General features: G+C 43.8%; 1 protein-coding gene across 4 annotated transcripts in view; it reads left to right on the forward strand.

Moving 5' to 3' along the window:
- SAE1 (SUMO1 activating enzyme subunit 1) overlaps positions 1 to 25,476 on the forward strand; it is a 61,679-nt gene that overhangs the window by 17,405 nt on the left and 18,798 nt on the right. For all 4 annotated transcript variants that reach the window (XM_065926385.1, XM_065926382.1, XM_065926383.1 and 1 more), the window contains exons 3-6: positions 110 to 283; positions 2,516 to 2,658; positions 4,255 to 4,354; positions 16,079 to 16,184. In XM_065926385.1, coding sequence (XP_065782457.1) covers positions 110 to 283; positions 2,516 to 2,658; positions 4,255 to 4,354; positions 16,079 to 16,184 — 523 coding nt within the window. The remainder of the gene's footprint in view (positions 1 to 109; positions 284 to 2,515; positions 2,659 to 4,254; positions 4,355 to 16,078; positions 16,185 to 25,476) is intronic.

The following is a 25,476-nucleotide window of genomic DNA, read 5'->3' on the forward strand; positions in this document are numbered from 1 at the left end:
AACAGGCTACACTGTAACAAATTCATTAAAGAATTAAAAAAATAAAATGGAAAAGTTCATTTGTTATTTCCTGCCAAATTCAAATATTAAAAAAAAAATTCCTTCCCAGGTATCTCCAGAAGACCCCGGAGCCCAGTTCTTGATCCGTACTGGGTCTGTTGGCCGAAACAGGGCTGAAGCCTCTTTGGAGCGAGCACAGAATCTCAACCCCATGGTGGATGTGAAGGTGGACACTGAGAATATAGAAAAGAAACCCGAGTCGTTTTTCACCCAATTTGATGCTGTAAGTTTCATAGAGAATGTAAAATCTGCTGTAGGAATTAAGCACTAGTTGTGTGTATATTAGGTCCCCTGGGGTATTAGACTCTCAAATCTGAGCTTTTTCCCAATATAGTTTGTAGGCTGTTCTGTTCTTCGCTTTTAGTATTGGGTGGGCCAAAAAACCTGTACTATCTTAAGGAGACACCCGAACCAGCTTTTTGGGCAACCCAAGCTGTTGCCCTAGTTGGGTGAAGTCTTATATTACCTTAGTGCGTATATGCCTCATTAGTGTTTGGGCTTAGTTTACTGAGTGTGTGGGGTAGGCAGACCCAAGCTGTTGAATCTGCTTTAGCTGCTTGTGAGTTGCTGCCTTTTGGTTTCTTCTTTCAGCATATTTCCCCCAAGATCAGCTTTCATCATTGGTGTTCTGTCTTCCTTCCAGAATCTTTGCACACAGCTTTAATACATTTCACTGCAAATGTTTTCTTCCGAAAACTTAACAAGTTGGTGATTAATTTCTGTAACAGAGTCATTTTTTTGTTAGAAATATCTAACTCCAGTCTGTATTTTGTCTTTAAAAAGAGCACACCTGATCTTGGTCTGTCTATATCTCTTTCTTCCACACAGCCGCTTTGACCATGTTGCCATGGATAACTAGACAGAATCACTGTAGTCATAAGCCAAATGAAGCATATCCGACCTCATTTGATTTCACTGCCAAATCTCTGCAGAGGTGAAAGGATAAGTGAAATTCTGCTTCAGTGTCTACACGACCTTTCAGACATAGTTCCCTCCGCCCTGGAAAAGCTTAATAAATGTTGGATAACCATGTAATGGTCAGAGATGATCTGCTTGGTTTTTTAATGAAAGACCCATTACATGAGAGGTTAGGATTTGAGGTTGGTTTCCATGCCATTGTATCACATACGTGCATGTATTCAAATGTGGGCCTCAAAGGATGGTTCATCTATGCGTTTTGTCCCTTTAAGATTTTTTTTCACTCTGTTTTGTAAGTCCAGGTATTGGAACATTTTCCATTTGGACATATGTCATCCTTCATTTCTTTATCCATAGCAACCACATTTGGTTTACTCTAGGTGTCCTTGAACTTCTAGCCACTAAAGCTTTGTTAGAACTGAAACAAAGGGTTATTGCTTGTATTAATATAAGGCATGTTCACGGGGCAAGCGTGACTTGTTTGAGCCAGGTTTGACTGGTCCTCGTAGGTTTTCACACTCACTTTTGATTGCAGAGCTCTGTTCAGACAGTTTGCATGTTCAGCTGCACCTGTCTTGTCTTCTAGATTTGCTTTCTCCCCGGGTGGCTGCATCCTCTGAATGGCAGTGGTGACACACATTTGTCTGTGAGTGATATATCAGTGTTCAGGCTCCCAGACAGCAGCAAAGAGGGTTATCAAATGAAAACATCCTTTGGGAATTTCTTCTCCAACTTTCTCTGTTCAGAAGGAAACATGTGCGATGTAGAAGTTGTCTTCCTGCTCCCAATCACAAAACTTTTCCCGAAAAGATGGTGTCCTGTGCAGTAAAACATAGCCATTTCCAATACCTCAACTTACTGGAATATGACCTGGAGGCCTCAGAGCAACATTGATGATTCCCCTGAGTGAATCACCAGCTCATTGTCTTAACTCTGAACGGGAGGTCACTTGGGCTATAACCTTTTCTTTTGTCCTTAAATTCAGATTAAGTTTCACATCGAAAACTGTGGAAAAATAATCTCAACGGGACTTGTTTATCTTCTTTATCATCACACATCAGTCAAAAGAAGGGGGGTGATAATGCCCTTGTATTTAAACATGACCTTTGGGTAAATTTTAAAAACTGGTTTTGTTTCTTGCTGTAGCTTAATCAGACTTTAATAAGTTTAATGATTTAGAAATAACTTACTCTGAGTTATATTACTGTCTTTTCATGTAAACTGTGAAATATGGTTTATGTATGTTCACGATTTAAGGAAAGAAATTCATTGAGTGCCTGTTACTTAATAGCTCAACATGTTTCATTTTGGTCGCAGAAGGTGAGATGACAGTCTTGATGATTTACATTTTCTGCACACTGAAACCTGCAACTGTTCTTTTGTCTTCTAACCTGAGGATCCAAAGAACTTGTTGTACCAGTTTGAAACTGGCTTTAGACATGCCCAGAGAGACTGTTCATTAAGGTTTATTTAGACATCTGGGCGGTGAGTCATGGTCTGCCTAACTCACATGCAGCCACTTTCTTTTCTTCTGCAGGTATGTCTGACTTGCTGCTCCAGGGACATCATAGTGAAAGTTGACCAGATCTGTCACAAAAATAGCATCAAGTTCTTTACGGGAGATGTTTTTGGCTACCATGGATACACGTTTGCCAATCTTGGAGAGCATGAATTTGTAGAGTAAGTTCAGGGAAAGGAGGAGAGAACATAGCATTTTAAAATGTACTTTTACTCACGGGTAGGAAATAACTGAAATGGTTAGATAGCATCACCGACTCAATGGACATAAATTTGAGCAGACTCTGGGAGATAGTGAAGGACAGGGAATCCGGTGTGCTGCAGTCCATGGGATTGAAAAGAGTTGGGCATGACTTAGTGATTGAACAACACAACAGAACAGGAAATACTTAAGCAAAGTATTTTACTCTAGTACTTAGAACTTTGGGAAATCAGTTAACAGCTTATTGAATACATAGATTGTGTGTTCAGAATTGTAGGAGATGTGGCTCCTGCCTTCCAAATTGGTGGTCTCCCCTAGAGCAGGGGGTCCCCAACTCCCAGACCCCCGACTGGTACCAGTCTTTGACCTGTTAGGAACCAGGCTGCTGCAGCAGGAGGTGGGCGGATCTTCACCTCCTGCTCCCCATCACTTGCATTACCACTTGAACCATCCCCCGCCCTGACCATGGAAAGATTGTCTTCCACAGAACTGGTGTGCCCCCCACCCCACCCCCACCATGCCAGAAAGGTTGGAAACAGCTGCTCTAGGTCATGAGAAAGGCATTTCTAAGGTGATCAAAGCACACTGCATGGGATCAATCTGGGCTTTGCTTTCTGTTTAGGGACGACTTGATTAGATTGTATACATTTGTTTCCCAGCTTGGGCTTGTGTGTGTTTAGGTTTGAGAGCTAATAAACTGAGTACTAACTAGTTAAATGGGCAACTCTGGAGGCACTCTCAGCCAGAGTCTACCTTGGAACATCTCTAGGGTCCAGAGGCAACTCTGGTGGAACAAACAGACCTCCTCTTCTTGCACCTTGAGGTTGCAGATCAGGGGTAAGTCTCACATGATGAGACCTACCATATTTTGAACTTACAACTTCTAGATGAAAGATGGTGATGATACCATTCTTGTAAGATGACAAGAGTTGGTTTGGGGGCTGTGACTTTTGACCATGGCCTTGCCGATGAGAGATAAAGAGAGACCCTGTGTGGTAATGAAGCCCCCACCAGGAGTCAAGACAGGAACTGCTTTCTTTCATTGACCTTCTCAGGGGAGTCCCTGAACTCTCTTCAGTCTGCAGGTTTCTTGCCTGTGAAGTCAAGATGGGGGAAGGATAGACATGTTCAGAATCTCTTGTAACTCTAATGTGTGATGGCTTTAAGAAAATCTAGTCTTTGGGCGTGTTCCAAATGGATAAAGAAGCCACTGTAGAGAAAAGAAGGCCAGATTATTTGAAGGTGAGCTCCCCATGGTAGATGGGAGGGATTGAATTCAGGGAATGTTTACAACATCTATTGAGAACATATTGTGTGCTTGGCACTCTGCCAAGCAATTGGTTATTTCTCTTAATCCTGCAGGGGTTACTATTCCCACATAGTGGGTAAATGCCACATCAGGTAGTGTGGTGCCGGGCTGGGATCTGAGCCAGATCAGTGTGAGATGTTGCTCTTAACCACCATCGATTCCATGCAGTGAGCTGGTGATGCTCTTTTTGTTCTCATGGCATAATTCACAGAGTAAAACTCGATTCCCTCTGCTTGTCATCCTCTAGGGAGAAAACCAAAGTTGCCAAAGTCAGTCAAGGAGTAGAAGATGGACCTGATACCAAGAGAGCCAAACTTGATTCATCTGAGACAACCATGGTCAAGAAGGTATGTTGATGCAGCTGATTCACTTTGTTGTACATTAGAAACTAACCCAACATTGTAAAGCAGCTGTAATTGTGCTGTTGCTGTTTTAGTTGTGAAGTCATACTTGTTTTAGTTGCTAAGTCATATCTGACTTTTTTGCAACCTGTGTAGCCTGCTAGGCTTCTCTGTCCATGGGATTTCCCAGGCAAGAATGCTATACTCAGTAAAAATTAAGAAAAAAGTTATGTTGGGGGGGAGTGTTAAGTCAAAAAGCCCTGGGGTCCTGGAGGCTCCAGGCCATAACCAGAGAAGGAAACAAGTGGCCCTGAAGGAAGGGGCCTGGGCAGAGTGGGCCAGCGCTTGTCCCCTTTACAGGGGGCAGACATGCTTAGTACCAGCTGACTGCTGCCATGAGGTTGTGTGCTCAGTAGCTAAGTCATGTCTGAGTCTTTGCCAGGCTTCCCTGTCCTTCACTATCTCAGAGTTTTCCCAAGCTCATGTCCATTGAATTGGTGATAGATTCAACCATCTCAACCTCTGTGGCCTTCCTCTCCTGCCCAAAGTCTTTCTCAGCATCAGGGTCTTTTACTGTGAGTCAACTCTTCACATCAGGTGGCCAAATTATTGGAGCTTCAGCTTCAGCATCAGTCCTTCCAATTTCCTTTAGGATTGACTGGTTTGATCTCCTTGCATTCCAACGGACTCTCAAGAGTCTTTTCTAGCACCACAGCTTGAAAGCATCAGTTCTTCAGTGCTTAACCTTCTCTGTAGTCAAACTCTCACATTCCTACATGACTCTTGGAGAAACCGTAGCTTTGACTATATGGACCTTTGTAGACTAAGTGATGTCTCTGTATTTTAATATGCTGTCTGGGTTGGTCATAGCTTTTCTTCCAAGGAGCAAGCATCTTTTAATGTCATGGCTGCTGTCATTGTCTGCAATGATTTTGGAGCCCAAGAAAATAAAATCTGTCATTGTTTCCGCTTTTTCCCCATCTATTTGCTGTGAAGTGATGGGACCAGATGCCATGATCCTGGTTCATTGAATGTTGAGTTTTAAGCCAGCTTTGTCACTCTCCTCTTTCACTCTCAAGAGACTCTTTAGTTCCTCTTCACTTTCTGCCATTAGAGTGGTATCATCTACATAACTGAGGCTGTTCATATTTCTTCTGGCAATCTTGAATCCAGCTTGTGAGTCATCCAGCCTGGCATTTCACCTGATGTATTCTGTATATCGGTTAAATAAGCAGGGTGACATTATACAGCCTTGACGTACTCCTTTCCCAATTTGGAGCCAGTCTGTTGTTCCATGTCTGGTTCTAATTGTTGCTTTCTCAGAGTCAGATAAGGTGGTCTGGTATTGCCTTCTCTTTAAGAATTTTCTAGTTTGTTGTGATCTACACAATCAAAGGGTTTAGCGTAGTCAATGAAGAAGACGTAGATGGTCTTCTGGAGAAAATGTGGACCAAGTGATGCCCAGATGTGATTTTTCATTGCTTTTTTAAAATAAAGTTTTTGGCTTTTTCCCCACCAAATAACCTTTTAAGATGAAAGGTCTTACTATTGACAAGTGTTCTCAGGTATATCTATTTTTTGAACGTAGTTTATGTTAGGGGCTTAATTTCTGCTAGGATTGGTACTATTAATTCATTTTACATAAGAAAGAGTGGAAAGAGAATCAGTAGGTAGATGATGGTTTCGTAGCTAGTGTTGGAATTTGAGAAGGGAATTCACGCGATGAGGAAAACAAACCCAAGTGGCCAGAATTGGTTTTGTTAAACCAAGAGGAAAGACATGGCCAAGCCCATATTTACTCTTTGCTTTGTAGATTTTGTTGAGAAAGAAAACCAGCTGGTCAGGGCGTTGAGTTAAAATTGCTCTAAAGGGGGGATTCTAAGAGTGCAGAAACCACAAAAGAGACTGCAGAAAACCACAAAAGTGGAACTCTTGAGTTTCCAGCAAGGCTGCGTTGGAGATTTTCTTTCTCTTGCTCTTTATGTTTGTGTGGAATAGTTCGACGCTGTGAGTGCGATACAGAGAATTATTAAGCCCTAATTTTAGTGTCTATTCACAGGACCATAATTGTCCAGAGCGAACATTAGTGTTTTGGCCAAAACTTGCGTCTTTTTCTTTCTTCCTTTCTTTCTTTCTTCTTGAGGCCCAGTCAAGCTTTATCTGAATGGCTCCGTGAGTTTGGTTGGGGGAGATAAATTGTTAACTACGGGAGGAGGACAAAAGCAGCTTTGTGGGTGCTGTCAATTTATAAATCACACCCTCTTACGAGTGTGACACTTGGCCTTGGTGTGAAGGGTTTTATGGCTTAAGGGCCTCCTCTGATTGAGGCGGGCCTTTCACATTCAAATGGAGAGAGCCCTAGCCTTGTGAGCCCTGCACAGCGGGATGTTTTCTGGGAGTCAGTCTGCTGGTGCCCACTGGGGCGAATCTGGAAACCTCTTTTGGGAGCCACTTTAGCGAACTATGAGGAGAATGTGGGCAGCCCTGGCAGGCCCTGGGTGGCCTCTGCGTACCATTCTATGGGCTCTTCAGGCACACAGCTCTTTGTGCAGCCTCTTCCTCCACGGGGCCCAATTTGAAGGTATCAAAATATTCCCCAGCTGACATTGTTAGTCAGCTGTTTCACGGGGACAATTCAGGCTTGGATTCCAACCCCAAGCTGTGAAAGTCGTGAGGCATGCAGGGCATTCCTCATGACAATCTCCGGGATTCCAAACCTTGTCTTTGTGTGGCCTCCCTGGGAGCTGCGGAAGGCGAGGGGCCAGGCCGGGCTCGGCCACCTTGCAAGAATGTGCCGTCTCCATTTTGGCAGTGACTGCTCCACAGTTTCGAAGTTTTCCTCCAATTCAAAAATCCCTGGGTTTAGGTTCTGCCCTTTCAACTAGTTGGGCTGTGCTCAGCCTTGCAGGATGGGGGTGGGGAAGCAGCCACTTCCTGTTTCCTGTGAAAGGCTTCTGGCAGGGCTCCCTTCCCCTCCCCCTTTTCCTTGGGTTCAGCCCTATGCTGTACAGCCACTTGTGCTTGAAGGTACGCATTGTGCTCCGAAATTAGAAACGTTAAAAAACAAAGAGGAAAAACAGAGCTTGTGGTTTTCACACCGTCTAGGAAGATGCTGGCCGGGCCTTTCTAGCACCTGTGCGACGGTGAGAACTACAGTGGCGGGCAGATGCCCAGCCCAGAGACTGGTGCTCAGGAGGACACTGTGTGCTTCCTTTGGTGCCCAGGAGGAGTCATGAGACAGATTTCCCCAGAAACAGGTCTCGGGCACAGACGTGAAGTGGGTACCCATATACAGCATGTAAAGGAGATGGCAGCGGTTTTATGATGAGGAAGTGTATGGAAAGGTTTCTCTGAGGAAGAGTTGTCAGAGTTGAAATGTGAAGAACAGACTGGCAAGCGCCAAAGCCAAGATCAGCACCCAGTCACAGGAAACAGGGTCAAGAAGAAGCTCAGATGTTGAGACAAAATGACTCTGACTTCCCTGGCTCCAAACAGCCAATTCTTTCTGTATCTGTGAGTTGCAGAATGCCTACTGTGTACAAGGCACTGCATCAGGTGCAAGGAAGTGCGTTAGTTGTCTTATCTCCATTTACAGCAGACCCTGAAGCCCAGAGAAGTGAAGGGACCTGCCCGAGATCACACAGCTCTGTCAGAAGGAAGGACTAGGAGGGCTTCCCTGGTGGCTCAGATGGTAAAGAATCCACCTACACTGCAGGAGACCTGGGTTTGATTCCTGGGTCAAGAAGGCCCCCTGGAGAAGGGAATGGCTACTCACTCCAATGTTCTTGCCTGGAGAATCCCATAGACAGAGGAGCCTGGCGGGTACAGTCCATGGGGTCACAAGGAGTCAGATGTGACTGAGAGGCTGACACAGGGAGGGGGAGAACACAGGCGGTGGCCGAGGGTGCGGGTCTGCTTTATCACCACAAGGTGCATCCCCTTGGAGTTTCCAGGATGACTTGAAGTTTGGTTAGGAGGGCGGGGTGAATATGTGAAAATCAGGATCACTTCTGAAAACTTTCAGGATGAATGGCCACCAGTGTGCTCACATGTTGCTGCTTATGTTTCTTTATTGTTAGGGGGCTACTGGATAGGAGTGGGTAGATTCCTGAGGGTGGATACGCTCTGTGATAGTTTTTTAAAGATTAAACATAAAGATTTGCTTCTGACATGCTAAGAAGTACAGACTTAATTTTACCACTTCTGAAGTAGTAGGTGACTAATTTGGGCCCTGGAAATCCCTTTTTCATGAATTAGTTGTGAAATTGCACAGTTGAAGAGTGATTCATTGTTTTGATTTCTCCCTTTCTGAGCCCTTTGTTGACAACTCTCTCATCCTCCTGTCAGTCCCATCTTTAAAGCAGCATTCCTGGTGACTGACTAGTGTAGCTCCTCCTCTCCTCTGTGGCACATTGATTGTAACACCCGTTGCCCCTCAGATGACTTGTCAGTGTCTCTCTCATTCACGTAAACTCCATTCGACCTGGGCCAGGCAGTTTTGTTCACAGCTGTGTTCCTAGTGCAGTGCCCACACATTCGTGTTCAGGACCTGTTTGTTCACTGTGCAGTAGTGGCTGTTGCAGCAGCATAACATGACCCAACTTGGGAGATTACTGTCATTGTAAAAAGGATTTGTTCATTAGTTAGAAAGGATTTAACTTTCTTTGTGATTGAATAAATTGATTAGTGTTGTAGTATGTTAGTTCTCATAGTTGAGGTTATTTGAACTGAGCTGAGAGAACAGACTTTAAAGAAGACAAGGTTCTTGGTGAGGAATGTGTAGAAGTCTGTTATTGAGTTGTTGGCTGGACCAGAACCTGTAGGCCAGAGAGGCCTGTCAGAGTGACTTGGTGTGTTTGTGGTTGGGGGGCAGACAGGGAGGGGGCAGGGTGTACATTGCAGAGGATTTGGTGGGAAGCTGATGGTAGGTCTCCCAAGTAGAAGAGTTTTGGAGCGGTGCTGGTGGTGCCTTGTCTCATTGGAGAGAAGTCTCTCGGTTCTATGGATGAGGAATAGAAGTCCCTGCCAGCATCACAGCACTGTCTTGTCTGTGTGTATGTGTGATATTTGATACATAAAAATCATGTGACATCAGTGCAAGTTACAAAACATAACAATAAAGCAAACACTATCCACCTTAATAACCAGAAGTTTTCTAGGACCCTTGTACCAATCTGCATGTTTCTCCTCTGTCTCCTCCTCAGGTCTGCTGGCACGTTTGTACAGGTTTACTAAGGTATCCATAAAGCGTGGACGGAGGCCGGCTTGGCATAGTGCTTTATCATGCGTTTGTAAAATCTCAGCAATGGAATGACACTTACTAGGTGATGTTGTAGGGTAGAAGTTAAGAACGTAGAGCTAAACCACCATGAAACCACCACCCAGTTTAAAGCATAAAACACGATTGAGTGGTCGAGGCCATTTGGATGCCCCGCATGAGGAACCGCTGTCCTCAGGCATGTTTCTCATTCCTGTGCATTTCTTCTTCCTGCTCGCCTGAGTTTCCAAGCAATACAGAGTTGTTTGGCATGCTTTTTAACTTCTTAAAAATTGGTTTTACCTGCTTTTTTTTTTCACGTACTTTTTAAGAGTAACTTTATAAGGCCGTCTGTGTTTGTGTGTAGGTCTGGAGCTTTGCTGTCCATTATGGTAGCCACCAGCTGCATGTGGCCATTCAAATTAAAATTAATAAAATTTAATTTATTTATTTTTGGGGGGGTAATAAAATTTAATTTAAAAATTCAGTTCTGCAGTCTCACTAGCCACATTTCACATGCTCAGTAACCACACGTGGCGTGTGGCATCCATATTGCAGAGCACCCATATACAAAGTTTTCTTGTCATCATTGCAAGTTCTCTTGGACAACAGTTATTGCAAGACAGTTTTTTTGGTGGGTTTTTTGTTTATTTGTTTTGACCACAGAGTATTGTGTGAAAACATTACTATTTAATTTCCTATTAATAGGTATTTAGCTATGTAAGTTTTTGGTGTTACATATTATGCTGCAGTCAGTGTTGTGTGCGTGCATAGATAATCTCTTTGGATAGGTGTGTGATTTCTCTAGGGCATAGGAGAATTAGAATGTGTACACCTTCAACTTCACCAGACTCCAAAAAATAAGTCTTAAGGCGTTTTCTCTATTTACATTTCAACCCAGCAGCATGTAACAGTAACATTTGGTAACTTTGGGCTCTTTTGCCACTCTGCTGAGTGTGAAAACTGTCTCGGGTTGTGGTTGTCAGTTGTTAAAATGCTTTTGAAAACTACAGTCTCTGATAAGTAGGTGTGGAAATTAGACCTCGAAATCTGTAGTTTGAAAGTTGTTTCAATTCTGATTTACATGCTGCTTTACTTCCAGATCTTTATCACTTGTTATAGATGTTCAGCCTGATTTTAAAAAGTAAAATAGGGTACTTCCCTGGTGGTCCAGGGGTTAAGATTCGATGCTTCCTTTGCAGGAGGCAGGGATTTGATCCCTAGTTAGGGAATTAAGATCCCACATGCTGTGTGGCACAGCCAAAAAAACCCCCACAAAAAACCAAAATGGTTTCACAAGTTCCAGTGTGGAAAATATAGAACAAACTGAGAAAATATGAATCCTGCTACCCAATAATGTCACTATTCTTTTTATGCATGTACATAATAAATTAGAGTGCTAGTTAATATATGTAAATATATACAAGACATACATAATGACCTAATGTATGTGGCATATAATATGTATTGTCTTTTCTTTTTTTCACTCCGTGTATTTTCGTAAGCACTTCTCAAATCTTTGTGTCTACTTTGGAGAGCATGCTTCTGTTCTACTCTTATTTTATTTATTGAGGTATATTGGCATACAGTTGGAGAACATGATTTTAAGTGGCTGTCTGGTAGGTCTTCCTCGCTTTGCCTTGCCATGATCTATTGAGCCAGTTTCCTATTGCACAGAGGTTATTGCAGTCTTCCACTATTTAAATGGCTCAGCACAACCCCTTAATTTGATAGCTGATAGACTATGTGGAGAATTCATCTTTTATATTTACTGTTGGGCTTTTTGGCAAATGAAAGGCAGGTGGGTCTTATCAGTTCCTGGGTGTTTGTTGGATATCTGCTCCGATCTACGCTGCACCTTTCACTGTGGTCTCTGCCTCAGGAAGCCGCTGCCCAGTGTAAGAAGGCTTGTTATGAGTCTTAACTAGACTCTCAGACCGAAATCCTCAAGGCCTAGAATGATCAGGGAAGAAAATGGACCGTGGAGGGGAGTGGGTGAGGCCTACCAGACAGGAATTCATGAGCTGAGGACGTGGTGGAACAGGAGGGGTTACTTCGTTTGGGTGAATGGTAGCGGCTGCTACCTCGCAGGCTCTGTGGCTGCTTCATCTGAAGGCTCTTCACTCCCTGAAAGCTCTGTTAGGCAGCCTTTTCTCTTTATAAACTCGATGCCAGTGAGGTGGGTAAGGCAGGCATCGCCTTTTGCTTCTGTTCTACTACAGATTAGGCAGCTTGGTTAAGTTTTATTTTTGTCATGAGCCATGATAGTAGAGTTTGGATACTTTGAACCAAAAACAGGGGCGTTAATTGGAGGCAGGCTGTAGTACCCCAAGAAGCATGAAGTTTTATTCCTGTGATCTGAGAAGAGGAAAAAACCAGGGCAGCTGTGAAGCCCTGAAGGCAACAGAAATCTGGCCTTTCTCTTTAGAGTTCTGCCATGAATGTGTCTCTATTTCCAGCTTTCTATTCTTGATTAAGCAATCTGGTGGGCCTGGCTTGGATCGTGTGACCACCTCAGACTCTGTCACCTGCGCTGGCGGGTTGGTACACATTAAAGCCAAGGACACAGGGTCCTCCTCCTTAGATCCCAGGAAACTTCTCTAAAAGTTGTCTGCCACAGACCCAAGAGAGGTGAAGTCATTGGTCCACGGTCACAGACTAGTGGCAGAACTGGGACTAAATCTGCCCTAAAGTTGGGAAGGGCAAAGGGCCTCTACCCTTGGCCGTGGTGCTCTAGAAGGTCCCACTCCGGCCTTCCTCCAGCCTTTCCCTCACAAGGCAAGGATCCCATGAGATCAAGAAGGTGCATCTGCCTGGTTCCCGTAGCCTTCCCCCCTAGTTCTCAACCCCATTCTGGGTACCTGGACCCCTGGAATCTCCTGGCCAGATAGCCTCAGACTCACTTTCTAGGCTTTTGTGGGCTGCTTCCCTGTCTGCCTCTGGAGTGTGGACCTTAACCACAGCGTCTGAATGCCTCGGCCTGAGGATTAGATGTTTTGGTGGGGAAGGATGGGCAAAGCCTTATGCAAAGTCAGGTTCAAAGCTCCTTACATTGTGGGTGAGCCAGAATGAGATGGGGGCAACCTTCCCAGGGTACCTCCTCTGACACAGGACTCCTACGCAGTGTGAGAATTCCAAATTTGAACCTGGTTTTCCAGGTGGTTATGAAGGAGGTTTATTTGTCAAGGCAGGAGAATACAATATACTTTACTTAATAGCTTTATTAGTGTAATTTATAACTGGATATGTAGAATGATATATGGATTTTCATTTGTACTCTTACCCTCAGGCCCTGAAAGCGTTAGAGGCAGGCCTGCCTCGAACTGATTCTAGAACCAACTTTTTTCCCCTTTATTCTTCGTATAATGGCCTCACAAATCAGTGGATTCTTGGCATTGGTCTTAGCCAGGCAAACTACAAAAATTTTGAATGAAAGTCTTAGTGGTTTTTGAAACCTGGTAAGACTTTTCCTTATTGTGATATCATCTCCAGATCGTATTGCTGATGGCTTGACCTGTGTTGTAAGACTTGTTAAGAAGGGTCTGGCCCTGGAGAAGGAAATGGCAACCCACTCCAATATTTTTGCCTGGAGAATTCCATGGACAGAGGAGCCTGGTGGTCTACAGTCCATGGGGTTGCAAAGAGTTGAACATGACTGAGCAGTTTTAACACTTTGACTTTCAAAATCACATAGAAAAGTTAAAGTACAGAGATCAGAGTACTTAAGGCAATGTTGTCAATGCTTTGAAGAAACAGGAATATTCCTACGATTATTATAAAATCAAGCTTTTAACATTTATGGAGGGTCTCACAGATTTTTAATAAAATGATCTGCTACATGGAAATTAATAGCAAAATACAAAGAAGAAAAGTAAGGAGGGAAGGAGAAAGGAAGAAAAGCTAATATTGTGTAAATAGAAAGAAAATTTGCAGTACAATGAAAATATTGTAGAAACCTGAAAAGCAAAATAAATATTTAGCAATAAGAAGAATGGGGGGGCGAAAAAAAAAAAAGAAGAATGGGGGGGAGGGGGGAAGAGTCTGGCAAGTCTATACCAAACACTAAATGTCACTCTGGTTGACTACATGAGTTATCTTCTAAGGTCAGACAGACCCATTGACCAACAGGTTTGAGGGGATTACAGACATCTTGTATACTAGGTTTTACAGTGGATCCAAACCCCAGAGGAGTGATTATGGAGAGGCAGAAAGCCACCTTACAAACCATGGCTGTTTTTTCTTTTCACCAGCAGTTTGTATTTTCATCTTTCAAATCCATTTTGATCTTCAGCAGGCTGTGGAAACTGCCTGGTAGCTAATAGATCTTGGTTCACTTAGCCTGGTAAATTGTACCATTGTTGTCTTCTTTCTGTTTTCTTTTTCTTTCTGATGTGTGTGGGGTGGGAGTGGGGAGTTGGTAGAGGGAAGAAAGGAAGACACATACCTCTGTAAGTCTGAAGTTTTATACACTTGCACACACACATATACTAGCTTAAACTTGGTAGAAGTAGCTAACAACTATATGAGAATAAGGTGCCACTGCCTTACTCCGAAATATTTTAGTCTATTTTCTCAAATAAGGTATTCTCCGTGATCAGAAACCAACCATCACAGTCAGGAAAAATACATGGATAAGTCACTGCCATCTAAATCCTCAGACCCTGTTTAGGGTTTGCTAGTTATTCAGTCATGTCCTTAACAGCAAAAGGATCTGGGTCAGAATCATGGATGCATCTAGATTTTCATGACATCTAAAGGTTGCAAGCCAGTTATTTTGTAAAATGTCTCTTAGTTTGGGTTCCTCTGATGTTCCTTGTAATTAGACTCTTGCTACACATCTTTGGCAAAAATACCACGACATGGATGCTTCTCATTGCATCCTGTGGTCTGGTGCATGGTCTCCATGTGCTGCTTTACTGGTTGTGTTAACTTTGATCATTTGAGTAAGGTTGTTTTCCATACTGGTCCTTTGAAAACAGTTTTTTTTATCCCTGTGTGACTAATAGGTATTTTGTGGAGAAATATTTTGAAAATATGTAAATACTTCATTCCTTAAAAAGCTTTGCTCATTAGTTAATTTTAGGTCTAAGGGATTATAGTTTACTTAAAGTATTACCTATTATTCTTTACTTTTATCCTCAGATTGCTCCAGATTTGACCAGTGGAAGTTTCTTTAAGCTGAATTCTGTTACTGCTTGACATGTCCCATCATTCTTTGGGGCACTTTTCCTGTTTCAGGCTCCTCTCATGTTGCAGCTTTGAAATCAGTCATTTCTCCAAGGAGAAATGTGTCTCTTAGTGGTGATTAGAAACCAGAGTCTGTGTTTTAGATGTGCTCATTGCTGCTATAGTATTATTGCTTTTAAACTTTCTCAGTGGACACAGCAGGTAAATATTTGTATGTGTACACACACACTTGCATTTACATTTATTTCTTTGTTTGTCTGTATATATGGAAAATGAGTTCACGGCAGTAATACTCACCACAGGCTTCATTCTAATATTCTGTTTCCATAGTTCTGATTCTCTTCTTCTCTGACAGAGAGAAGCCTTGCTCCCCAGATTCTCAGTGTATTTTCTTGTTGCATCAAGTCCTTGGATGTGATCAGGCTCCGGCTGCTGCCCTCTGGGGATGCCCTCCTTACCCTGCCCTGTTCTGTCCCCTCCAGTCCAGCCACCAGCCCTCCACACACTCCTTTCCCTGACCTTCCTCAGTCCCAGAAAATGGCTTTGGGACTTCATTGTTTAGGAAAGGGAAAGAAAGCCATTTTCTTATTCATAATTAGTTGTTTGTATTTTAACATATATCTCTCATGGCATTTTTAAAAGAAAATTTGATGTAGGTTACTAGGTTTCAACTGTATTTCCTCCTTCCATAGGGAGAAGGAATGCTGTTATTTATGGGTATTGTTTGTGTCTGTTTACTCACAGAATATTTCATTGAATATCTTTAGACATATTTTATCGGTCACTTGTGAAGGAATTTCCATGGCGTAAATACCGCTAGAATTCACCAAAGAGTCAGAATGGAACTGGGTGTTTAGCTTTGCTCTGTCTTCCTACAGTGCAGGGAGTCCGTGGCATTGACCTCTGTGACCCCAGTGCCCAGGGGAACACACAGTAAGTGCTCAGTAAGCGTTTATTGGATTTGAGTGGACCTCAGCTTCTTTTAATGAACAGGAAACCTAGTAATGGTGATGAGTTACTGCCTGGTGATTTGATGTCAAATGTATTTTATCCTTGGGCTTCCCTTGTGGCTCAGTTGGTAAAGAATCCACCTGCAGTGCTGGAGACCTGGGTTTGATCCCTGGGTTGGGAAGATCCCCTGGAGAAGGGAACGGCTACCCATGCCGGTATTCTGGCCTGGAGAATTCCATGGACTGTATTGTCCATGGTGTCACAAAGAGTTGGACACGACTGAGCAACTTTCACTATTTTATCCCTAAGCACTTCTGTCTTTTTTTTTTAAACAGAAGGTGGTATTCTGCTCCATCAAAGAGGCACTGGAAGTGGACTGGAGCAGCGATAAAGCAAAGGCAGCCCTGAAGCGCACGACTCCGGATTACTTCCTCCTTCAAGGTGAGCCCTGAAAGCAGTTTCTCAGCATGCGCTTTGTGCTCTCATTTCTGCATGTGAGGCTGCAGAGCCCAGAAGGTTCCTTGAGGTTGCCCTGAGCCGAATTCCCCCTTAGTTGGTTCTAAGTGGTCACAGAGTGTGAATGGAGAGGAGGCCCATCATTGAGCTCTAGTTTCTTTACGATTTCTGCTTTTTTCAAATTATGTGTTGAAATGAACTGCTTTCTAAAATTGAGCCCAAGATAACATTGTTATAAATCAAGCTACTGTCATCACCACTTTTCCCTCTTCAGAGTTCTTCCTGGTGCTCAAAACCAGCGTTCCTCTCTTAAGAGGTTTCTCCCATTTCTCACCATCATTGCCAATGCTCAGAGGGCGTTAGCTAGGTGTTGGTTGCCATCTCAGTGTTCTTGTGCTTAGCACTTTAGTAGTAGTAGTATTTTTTAAAATACCCATGGAATGTGGAATCTTGGTTGCCTGACCAGGGATCACACCCTTGCCCTCTGCATTGGAAACACAGAGTCTTAACCACTGGACTTCAGGAATGTCCCTGTACTTTAATTTTTTAATATTATTTAAAAAATAGTAATCATGAACATTGAGCACTTACTAGCAAGAGCCAGTGGGAGTTGATGTGTTATCTATCCCTTAGTTCACAGACAAAAATGCTGAGGCACAGAGAAATTGAGGTTACCCTTGTTCTCAGGGTGAACAAGTGTGTAAATCACATGGGTTTTTAGCACAAAAATAATCCATATCTGTTACAGAAAATACCAGAAAAACCCAAAGAAAAAGAGTTACCTTGACATTCTTGTACTTTCGGGGATGTGCTTCTCAACTCCCCCTCCTCGATGCTGGCACATAGACACCCCTCTGTAAACAGCTGTTAATTTGAAGAGGTTTGGGCATAGCCTCAATATTTCTAACTGCCACTTATAAGACGAGTCAGCTAGTGTTTGAGTTTACCATAACCTGGGGATCCTCAGCCAGGGGTGATCTTGCCCTCTAGGCAAGTGTCTGGAGACATTTTTGGTTGTTAGAACTGGGGTTGGGGTGGGGAGAAAGTTGAGATGTTGCTTAATACCTCAAGACAGCCCCCAGGACAGAGTGCTCTGGCCCCTAGAGTCAGCAGTGTTGAGGTTGAGAGATCCTGATCTACAGCCCTTTTGCAGTTTCCAGACTACTTTCTTGTCCATCTCCTCATCACTTCTCCCTCATGAGATGGACAAGGTGGGAATTAGCCCCAATTTGGTTTCCGGGGGTGAGGAGGCAGAGACCCAGAGAGGCTCGTGTTTTGCCTTGATAGGACACCGAATGAAAGTTGCTCAGTCGTGTCCGACTCTGTGACCCCGTGGACTGTAGCCCGCCAGGCTCCTCTGTCCATGGGATTCTCCAGGCAAGAATACTGGAGTGGGGTGCCTTGCCCTCCTCCAGGGGATCTTCCCAACCTAGGGATCAAACCTGCAACTCTTACATCTCTCCTGCATTGGCCCAAGAGGACCCCAAATGCAGATATAAAAGAGGTGGGACCTGAGCAGCCTGGGTCTTTGAAATCTAATGAATTAAATACCGTATGAGGTACCAGGTAATAAGAGCATCCGTGCTCAGTTCTCAGTGCCCTGTGAGTGTTAGCTCATTGGATCCTCACCACATGCACACGAAGCTGCTGCTGTACTCCCCTCCGTACACACAAGGTGTAGGCTGGTGAAGACACAGGACCATGGCCATCACTGCCCTCAGGAGCCTGTCACTGAGGTGGGGAGGCAGGACTCATGTCCTGGAGACAGGATGGGGGAAGGTGTATATTTCATCCAAATAGACTCTGCTGACCATCACCATCAGAAGTTATAAGGGGCTGGGGAGTCAACAGGACGTGAGGAGGAAGCAGGAGCTTTATATTATGATGCACGTGGCAGGCAATGGTACATGGTTATTCAGAACTGGCGCTTTGGAATCAAAACAGATCTGCCTTCCAGTCCTGGCTCTGTCATTTTTTTTTCCAGGTGGGTGAGGTTGAGCCACAGACTTCAATTCTCAGAAGCTCCCTCAGATTGCCCTGTGACCATGGGTTTGTTGACAGTGCTGGCCTCAGAGGGTTTTTGTGAGGCTTGGATGATACCCATGCAAGAGGCTTAGCCCAAAGCAAGTCCTAGAGACCTGTCTAATCTAGCTGTGTGCTTGGAGGTCGGAGGTACTTTCTAGTATATAGTACAGTGTTAGGGTTGACTCAGTTTACCCTTAATTCCATACTTGAGTAGGTATTATCATAGTAGCAATCCTGTTGGGCTTTAGTTTTTTTGCCCATAAAAAGCAGTTTGTTTTATAATACACTCCATGTGTTTACTTCCCCCTTCTAGATGGTAACTAATTCTCTTTTTAGTTTCAAAGTTTTGCATTTGGAGATTAAAACTATGTTCATAGTTAATAATCATACAGTTTCTCTATTATGATAAAAACACACACCATAAACTTTATCACCTTAACAATTTTTATGTGTGGTTGTTTTTTTTTTTTTTTTTTTTTTTTGCTGCATTTGGTCTTCGTTGCTGCGTTTTCGCTTTGTCTAGTTGCGGAGAGTGGGGGCTGCTCTCTAGTTGCGGTGCGCGGGCTTTTTATTGTGGTGGTTTCTCTTGTTGCAGAGCATGGGCTCTAGAATGAGGGTTCAGTAGTTGTGACTCACAGACTTGGTTGCTCTGTGGCGTGTGAAATCTTCCCAGACCAGGAATCAAACCCATGTCCCCTGCATTGGCAGGCAGATTCTTAACCACTGGACCATCAGGGAAGTCCGTGTGTATAGTTTTGTAACGTGTGTGTGTGAGTCGCTGAGTCATGTCTGACTCTGCGAACCCATGGACTGTAGCCTGCCAGGCTCCTCTGTCCATGGGATTCTCCAGGCAAAAATACTGGAGTGGGTAGCCATTTCTTTCTCCAGGGAATCTTCCCGACCCAGGGATCAAACCCAGGTCTCCTGTATTGTAGGCAGATTCTTTACGATCTGAGCCATCAGGGAAGTGTCCATAGTTTTGTAATAGGGAATTTTTAAAAAGGAGGCAGCCCCACATGTCATATCATCTTGGTCAAGGCTGGCAGGTGTGTGCTTCCCACTCTTCCCTCCACCCCTGTGTCAGACGTGGCTAAGAAAGCCTCCTCATTGACCAACCACTTCTCCCAGAGCTTCAGAATTCTTTCGACAGCACTGCCTGCAGTCCTGTTTGACTGGGCATATAGATGAGCCCACTTCTTAATTCTAACTAGCCCACTTCTAAGCTTATAAGAATAAGGCCTAGAAGGGAAGTGACTCCTCCTCCTCCTGGCTATACAGCACATCAGTGGCAATATCAGATCTAAAACCCAATTCTCCTGATTTTGTTCTTTTACACCTCTGTGCACGTCCATGCCTACCCCATGCCCCACACACACATACACCCCACCCGGTGCTCTGGCTGAGTCTTCCAGATATCCAGCATAGGATATTTTTCTCTTTGTAGCAGATGACGTGTCCTAACTTTTCTTGCATGTTGTCACATGCATATTCTTGATGTTTTGTTTTGTTTTGTCCTCATGGGTCATCCTGTGCCCTGTGTGTCTTTCCAGATACGCTGTAACTGGAACTATTAGGTGTGTTCCAGAAGTGAGCATGAGGGTCTGGTTAGCTTTCTGGGGGCTTTTCTGTTGGTGCACATGTGATTAACTCCTTGATTAAGGACTGGACTGAGCTTCTGGAAGTGGAGGGAAATGATTCTCATGATCTCTTTCCCTAGGGGAGTCTGGCTGGCAGCTTAGACTTCTGCCAGAATTCAGCTTGTAAGTGTTAAGTGACTTGCTTTCTTTCATTGATGGCCTTAAGTGCTTCGGGAAAGATCTTGGAGCATACACAGAATGACCTCATTTGTCTTGTTGGCTGCAAAGTGTGTTTCTCTGGGAGTGCTGTCTTTTGTGACTAGTCTTATCAAATGTAAGTTGTTTTCAGCTTTTCTCAGTCCTTGGAATTTGTTCCTAGGAGCCTTTCTAGGAATGTGACTGATACACCTGCTGATGTCTTAGGAATTCCTAGTGATGTCAGAGGGCAAGGTCAGAGTAGTACTTGACTATGATACACACATGAGGATACCTTGCAGAGAACCCAGATGGAACACTTAATAGGTGCTCGACAAATAGTTTATATGTGAGTGACTAGTTTGCCTGTCTGATCATTTCTTCACCTTTCCCTGTTGGAGTCCCCGAAGGCTCCTCTTGCCTGCCTGCTCCCCTGGGCACCCGTCAGGCTTTGGATCCCAGTGTCACCCAGCTCTGGCCTGCCCCTCATATATAAATGGTCCTTTCCACCCCATTCACCATCCAGCCCCTGGTGAAACAGTTGCCCTGCCGTCTGTGTGCATGTGTTTGCCTTGTTGGGGTGTGAGTGTTTTTCCAGTTTACTTCATAAGATAGTGGCCAGACTGCACGCTTCCTGCTGCATTTTCCACTATCTCGAGAGTCAGCCTCACCATCTGTGAGCAAAAGGTCTCATCTTTTTATTATTCTCCCATGGCATGTTGCAAAACATTTAAGTGTGAGCTGGTTTCCTGTGGCAAAAAGTTGACTTTGATTTGTTCTTTTTGAGGTTACTGTGAGTTTATCATAACAGGAGTGCTAAAAATAATCGAGTCTTGTATGGAAACAGCATTCACTTACCAGCATGAACAATAACACGCAGGTTTAGCCCAGAGCAGGAAGACATGGACTTCATTTCGAGATGTGAATTACTGAGCAGGGATTCTTTGGCAATCCTAACTTTCTCAGTCTGTTCTGACGCGTCGTGGAAAAGTACTTAGGCTGTCTTTGAACCACAGAATTAATGCTGAAAATAATCTTAGACCATTTTTGGAGCACCTGCCATGCACCAGATCTCGTGCCTGGAGATCGTCACGGGAAGAAGAAGCCTCCTTGCCAATGGAAAAGACAAGCAGAGATAATCCTACTCGTGAGGGGAGCTGTAACAGAGGGCTATTGACAAAGCTGTCATTTTGTGCTGGTCTGTTTTTCAATATGTGTGAATTATTCGACAATTGAAAGCAAACTGTTCTGAGAGCTCAGGGAACTGGGGATCTGACTGTCTCTGGGGAGTTGGGAAGCCTTCAGAGAGGAGGAGACATCTGAGCTGGATTTTAAAGAATAGGTATTTGCCAGGTGGTAGAGGGAGATGAGAGTATTGTGGGCCAGAGAAGCAGCGCCTGCAGGCGGCCAGCAGGGTGGAGGCCATGGCCCAGAGAGGCTGGAGCTTGTTGTGAGCCAGCCAGACGTGAGATCAGGGCCTCACTTTTTTAGGTTTTTATTCTTAGAGCCAGCGGTTTCCCAAGAGGCTGTCGGGCTCCCTCAGGGAACATTTGAAAATACATGTTCCTTGGTTCTAGCTCAGATTTACTGAATCAGAACAACTCAGAGTGGCTGGCACCTGCATTGTCTGTCGTGCACCTCCCAGGTTTCTAAAGGACCAGTCAGTTAGAAACCACTGCCCTAGGAGAGGGAGCCCCTGTCCTGTGTCAGAGCCTTGGTTCACTCATTTGCAGTTTTATTTTAAGACATGTTAAATGCTGTATTTCAGGCTGAGGCAGGGCTAAGAAGGTAAGCCCATGTGGGTCTTGATTGCACTGTTTTGTCTATAGACCCTCAGACTGAAAAAAGAACTGTAAACAAATATTGAACTTGAGTTAGGTTTGTCTTTTACAGTGATGTGGGTTAGCGATTCTGAAATTTATTAACTCTTTATTCTAGGATGTCATCTGAGCCACCAGAGAAGCCCTGGATGGAGCAAATAGGCAAATATATTGTGGATAATGAGACTCGGATTTTTTTATTGCCAGAAAGGGGAGTTCGTTAGTTCCCCTTGTTGTTTTAGTCGCTCAGTCGTGTCCGACTCTTTGTGACCCCATGGACTGTAGCCCATCAGGCTCCTCTGTCCATGAGGTTTTTCAGGCAAGAATACTGGAGTGGGTTTTCGTTTCCATCTCCAGGGGGTCTTCCCGACCGAGGGATTGAACCCATGTCCCATGAATTGTCAGGAGAATTTTTTACCATTGATCCACCTGGGAAACCCTCTCTAGTTCAATTGGAATTGGAGTCATCTGGATGAACTCACGGTTTTTTATTATGTAGGTATAGAAATAGATGCGTGTGTGTCCATGTATTTACATTTTTTATTATCTTTAAAAATATTTATTTAGCTGCTCCGGATCTTAGTTGCAGCATGCAAGATCTTTTAGTCGTGGCCAGTAGAATCTAGTTCCCTAACCAGAGATAGAACTTGGGTCCCTTACATTGGGAGCACATTCTTAGCCCCTGGACCACCAGGAAAGTCCCCATGTATTCACATTTATACATATGTATTTCCTAGCTCTAACCCATTGAGAGGGCTTTTAGAACTAATAGTCATGAACAGACTTCATGATTGTTAACATGCAAGGAACCAGGACTCCTTGGAGAAATGGCTGGTTCTGAGCCTGGGGTAGGAAATTTACCGGTGTGCCTAGAACGTCCTGCTCTGCCCAAAAGTGAGGACGTGTACAGAGAATGACGGGTTATGTCTGAAATGAAGGTCACAGGAGTCAGTTTGAACCGGTGCCTACTGATCAAATCTGGGAGAATTTGAGGATCAAATAAATCATGATCGTAGTTGATTACAACCCATAGAATAAAATAACTCATGAACCTATACTGATAATTGAATAAATAAATGAGGGAGAGGGGAAAGGTGTTTTTTTTTTTTTTTTAAACAGAAGAATAATAATAAATACAGCAAAATGAGAAAGATTAAGAGAAATCTGTGTTTGGCCATCATAGTAGTAGTATTGTTTTAAGGATCATTGATGGATGCTAAAACGAATGGGAAAGTAGTCTGTGAAACAGCATAGATATCTTCCCAAGATACTTTTTGATTTATTACAGAGAGACTAGAGAATCCTGGCAGATTGTCCCTCCCCCAAGAGATCACAGTTAACATTCCAAGAATAGGGCAGTAGGTGTCATGCGTCCTGCTTGCATGCACTGAGCAGGTAGAGGATAGTATAGTAAGTAGCACTGCACTGCTGAGCCAGCCAGGGGTGGCCTCTGGTTCTCAGCCCAGCGTGGGTGATCTCACCCCAGTTATGAGCAGACATCAGGCGTACTTGGACTGAAGATGATTCTATAAAATAAATGGCCTGTACTCTTCAAAAGTGTCGTGAAGGACCCAGGAACTCCATTTCAGATTAAAGGAGGATGAAGAGACAGGGTAGCTAAATGGAACACAGACTTCCCAGACTGGATCTGAGAGCAGATTTTTTTTTTGCTTTTGCTCTCAAAGACATCAGTAGGACTGTCAGTAAAATTTGAAAAAAATCTGTTGAGTAGGTAGTAATACTCTTATCAATGTTAATTTTCAGTTTTAATAACTTTTGTGGTTCTATGAGAATATTCTTGTTTGGGGGAAATACACAGTAAAGTGGACTTCCTTGGAGCTGGTAGATCTTACCTTGGGCCCGCCGTGAGGGAATTAGAATCTTTTCTAAGGTGCCCGATTGTTCTTGATTCATAAGTCTAGCCCAGCAAGTTTGGAGTTCATGTCTACTTTCTGCTACCCCTAGAACCTTGGTGTCTCCAGATTTGGATTTGGAAGAAAGGCATTTTGTTTTTTTGTTTGTTTGTTTGTTTTTTTCATTTATTTTTATTAGTTGGAGGCTAATTGCTTTACAGTATTGTAGTGGTTTTTGCCATACATTGACATGAATCAGCCATGGATTTTCATGTGTTCCCCATCCCAATCCCCCCTCCCGCCTCCCTCCCGATCCCATCCCTCTGGGTCTTCCCAGTGCACCAGCCCTGAGCACTTGTCTCAGGCATCCAACCTGGGCTGGTGGTCTATTTCACCATTGATAGAATACTTGTTTCAATGCTATTCTCTCAGAACATCCCATCCTCGTGGAAGAAAGTCATTTTAGTTCCACTCTGTCATATAGTTCTTGGCCTTGAGCAAGTCCCTTCACCTTATGGCCTCATATGGTTTTCTCATATAGGAATGGGGGAGATACTGATAACCTTCTCCTCCCAGTGATCATGTATAGGAGAGCCTTAGAAATCATTGTCTTCTTTTAATGTTAATCTTCTTAGTAAAATACTCAGATGTCTCAGAGGAAACTGCCTTTTCATGTGTATTCTTCCAGAACTTTCTAGTATATTGTGCCTCATTCTCCCTCATCACTGCAGGGATTCTTTCACAAAATTTCTTAATAATGAACAGTTTTAACTTTTTTATGGTTAGAAAACTTAGTTTCCTTGACTCCTCCTTCCTCAGTTCTCCCTGCCACCTCGGTTCTCCCTGCCACCTCGACGCTCCGAGCCTACCTGTTTTTATGATTTTTAACTGACTTTTGTCTCTAGACCTCAGCTTGATTGGGTGATCAGTTCTCTTCAGTAGGAACTTCTTATTTTAGAACCTGTAACCTTTGCACACCAGTCGTCGCCACTTGCTGGGCCCCGCGTTCCCCCGCGGGTGTTTTGGTGTCCAACGATGACAAGAACTGCTGAGGAAGAGACGGCCACAGGGAAATGGGTTCCGATAATGGGGCAGCCGCTGAGTGCTTGTTGATTTGCTGCTGTCATAACCACAGATGTTTAAAAATAATTTGTAGGGAGGGAAGAAGAAAGAAGCAGTGGGTTTTGTTGTGTTTCTTTTTTTTGTTTGGTTTTTTTTTTCTGGTGCCACTTGTCTTATCAGTGGTACAAAACGCAGACCACAGTCATTCAGAAAGGAAGAAGGCAGTGCCACGCAGAGTGGAGAGGTGAGGGGGAGGGCAGAAGTGAGCCGTGAGTGCTGTCCTGGGCTTCACTGCCATCAGTGGGTAGAGACTGTTGCTGGAGAACCAACTCTGGTTAGGCTCGTGCTCCATTCCTCAACCTGAAAAAGAGGCATATAACCCAGAGTCCACCACTGAGGGTCACAGGTATTAACAAATGCAGGCCAAGCGCATCTTGTGCATTAATAATTTTTTTTAACTTGTTAATTTTTCTTGGCATATAATCGATTTACAAAGTTGTGTTAGTTCCAGGTGTACAACAAAGTGACTCAGCTATACATATACATGTATTCATTCTTTTTCAGATTCTTTACTGATAGAGATTCTTACAGAATATTGAATAGAGCCCCCTGTGCTATACAGTAGGTCCTTGTTGGTTAACCAACAAGGAACTTCATGGGAACGGATCTTACTATGATCATCTCATTTTCACAGACGGAAATAGAGTCTGAAAGAAGCTAAGTCATTTGTCCAGGGTCACCAAAC

The sequence above is a fragment of the Muntiacus reevesi genome, chromosome 2, assembly GCF_963930625.1.
Source record: "Muntiacus reevesi chromosome 2, mMunRee1.1, whole genome shotgun sequence".
Lineage (NCBI taxonomy): Eukaryota > Metazoa > Chordata > Mammalia > Artiodactyla > Cervidae > Muntiacus > Muntiacus reevesi.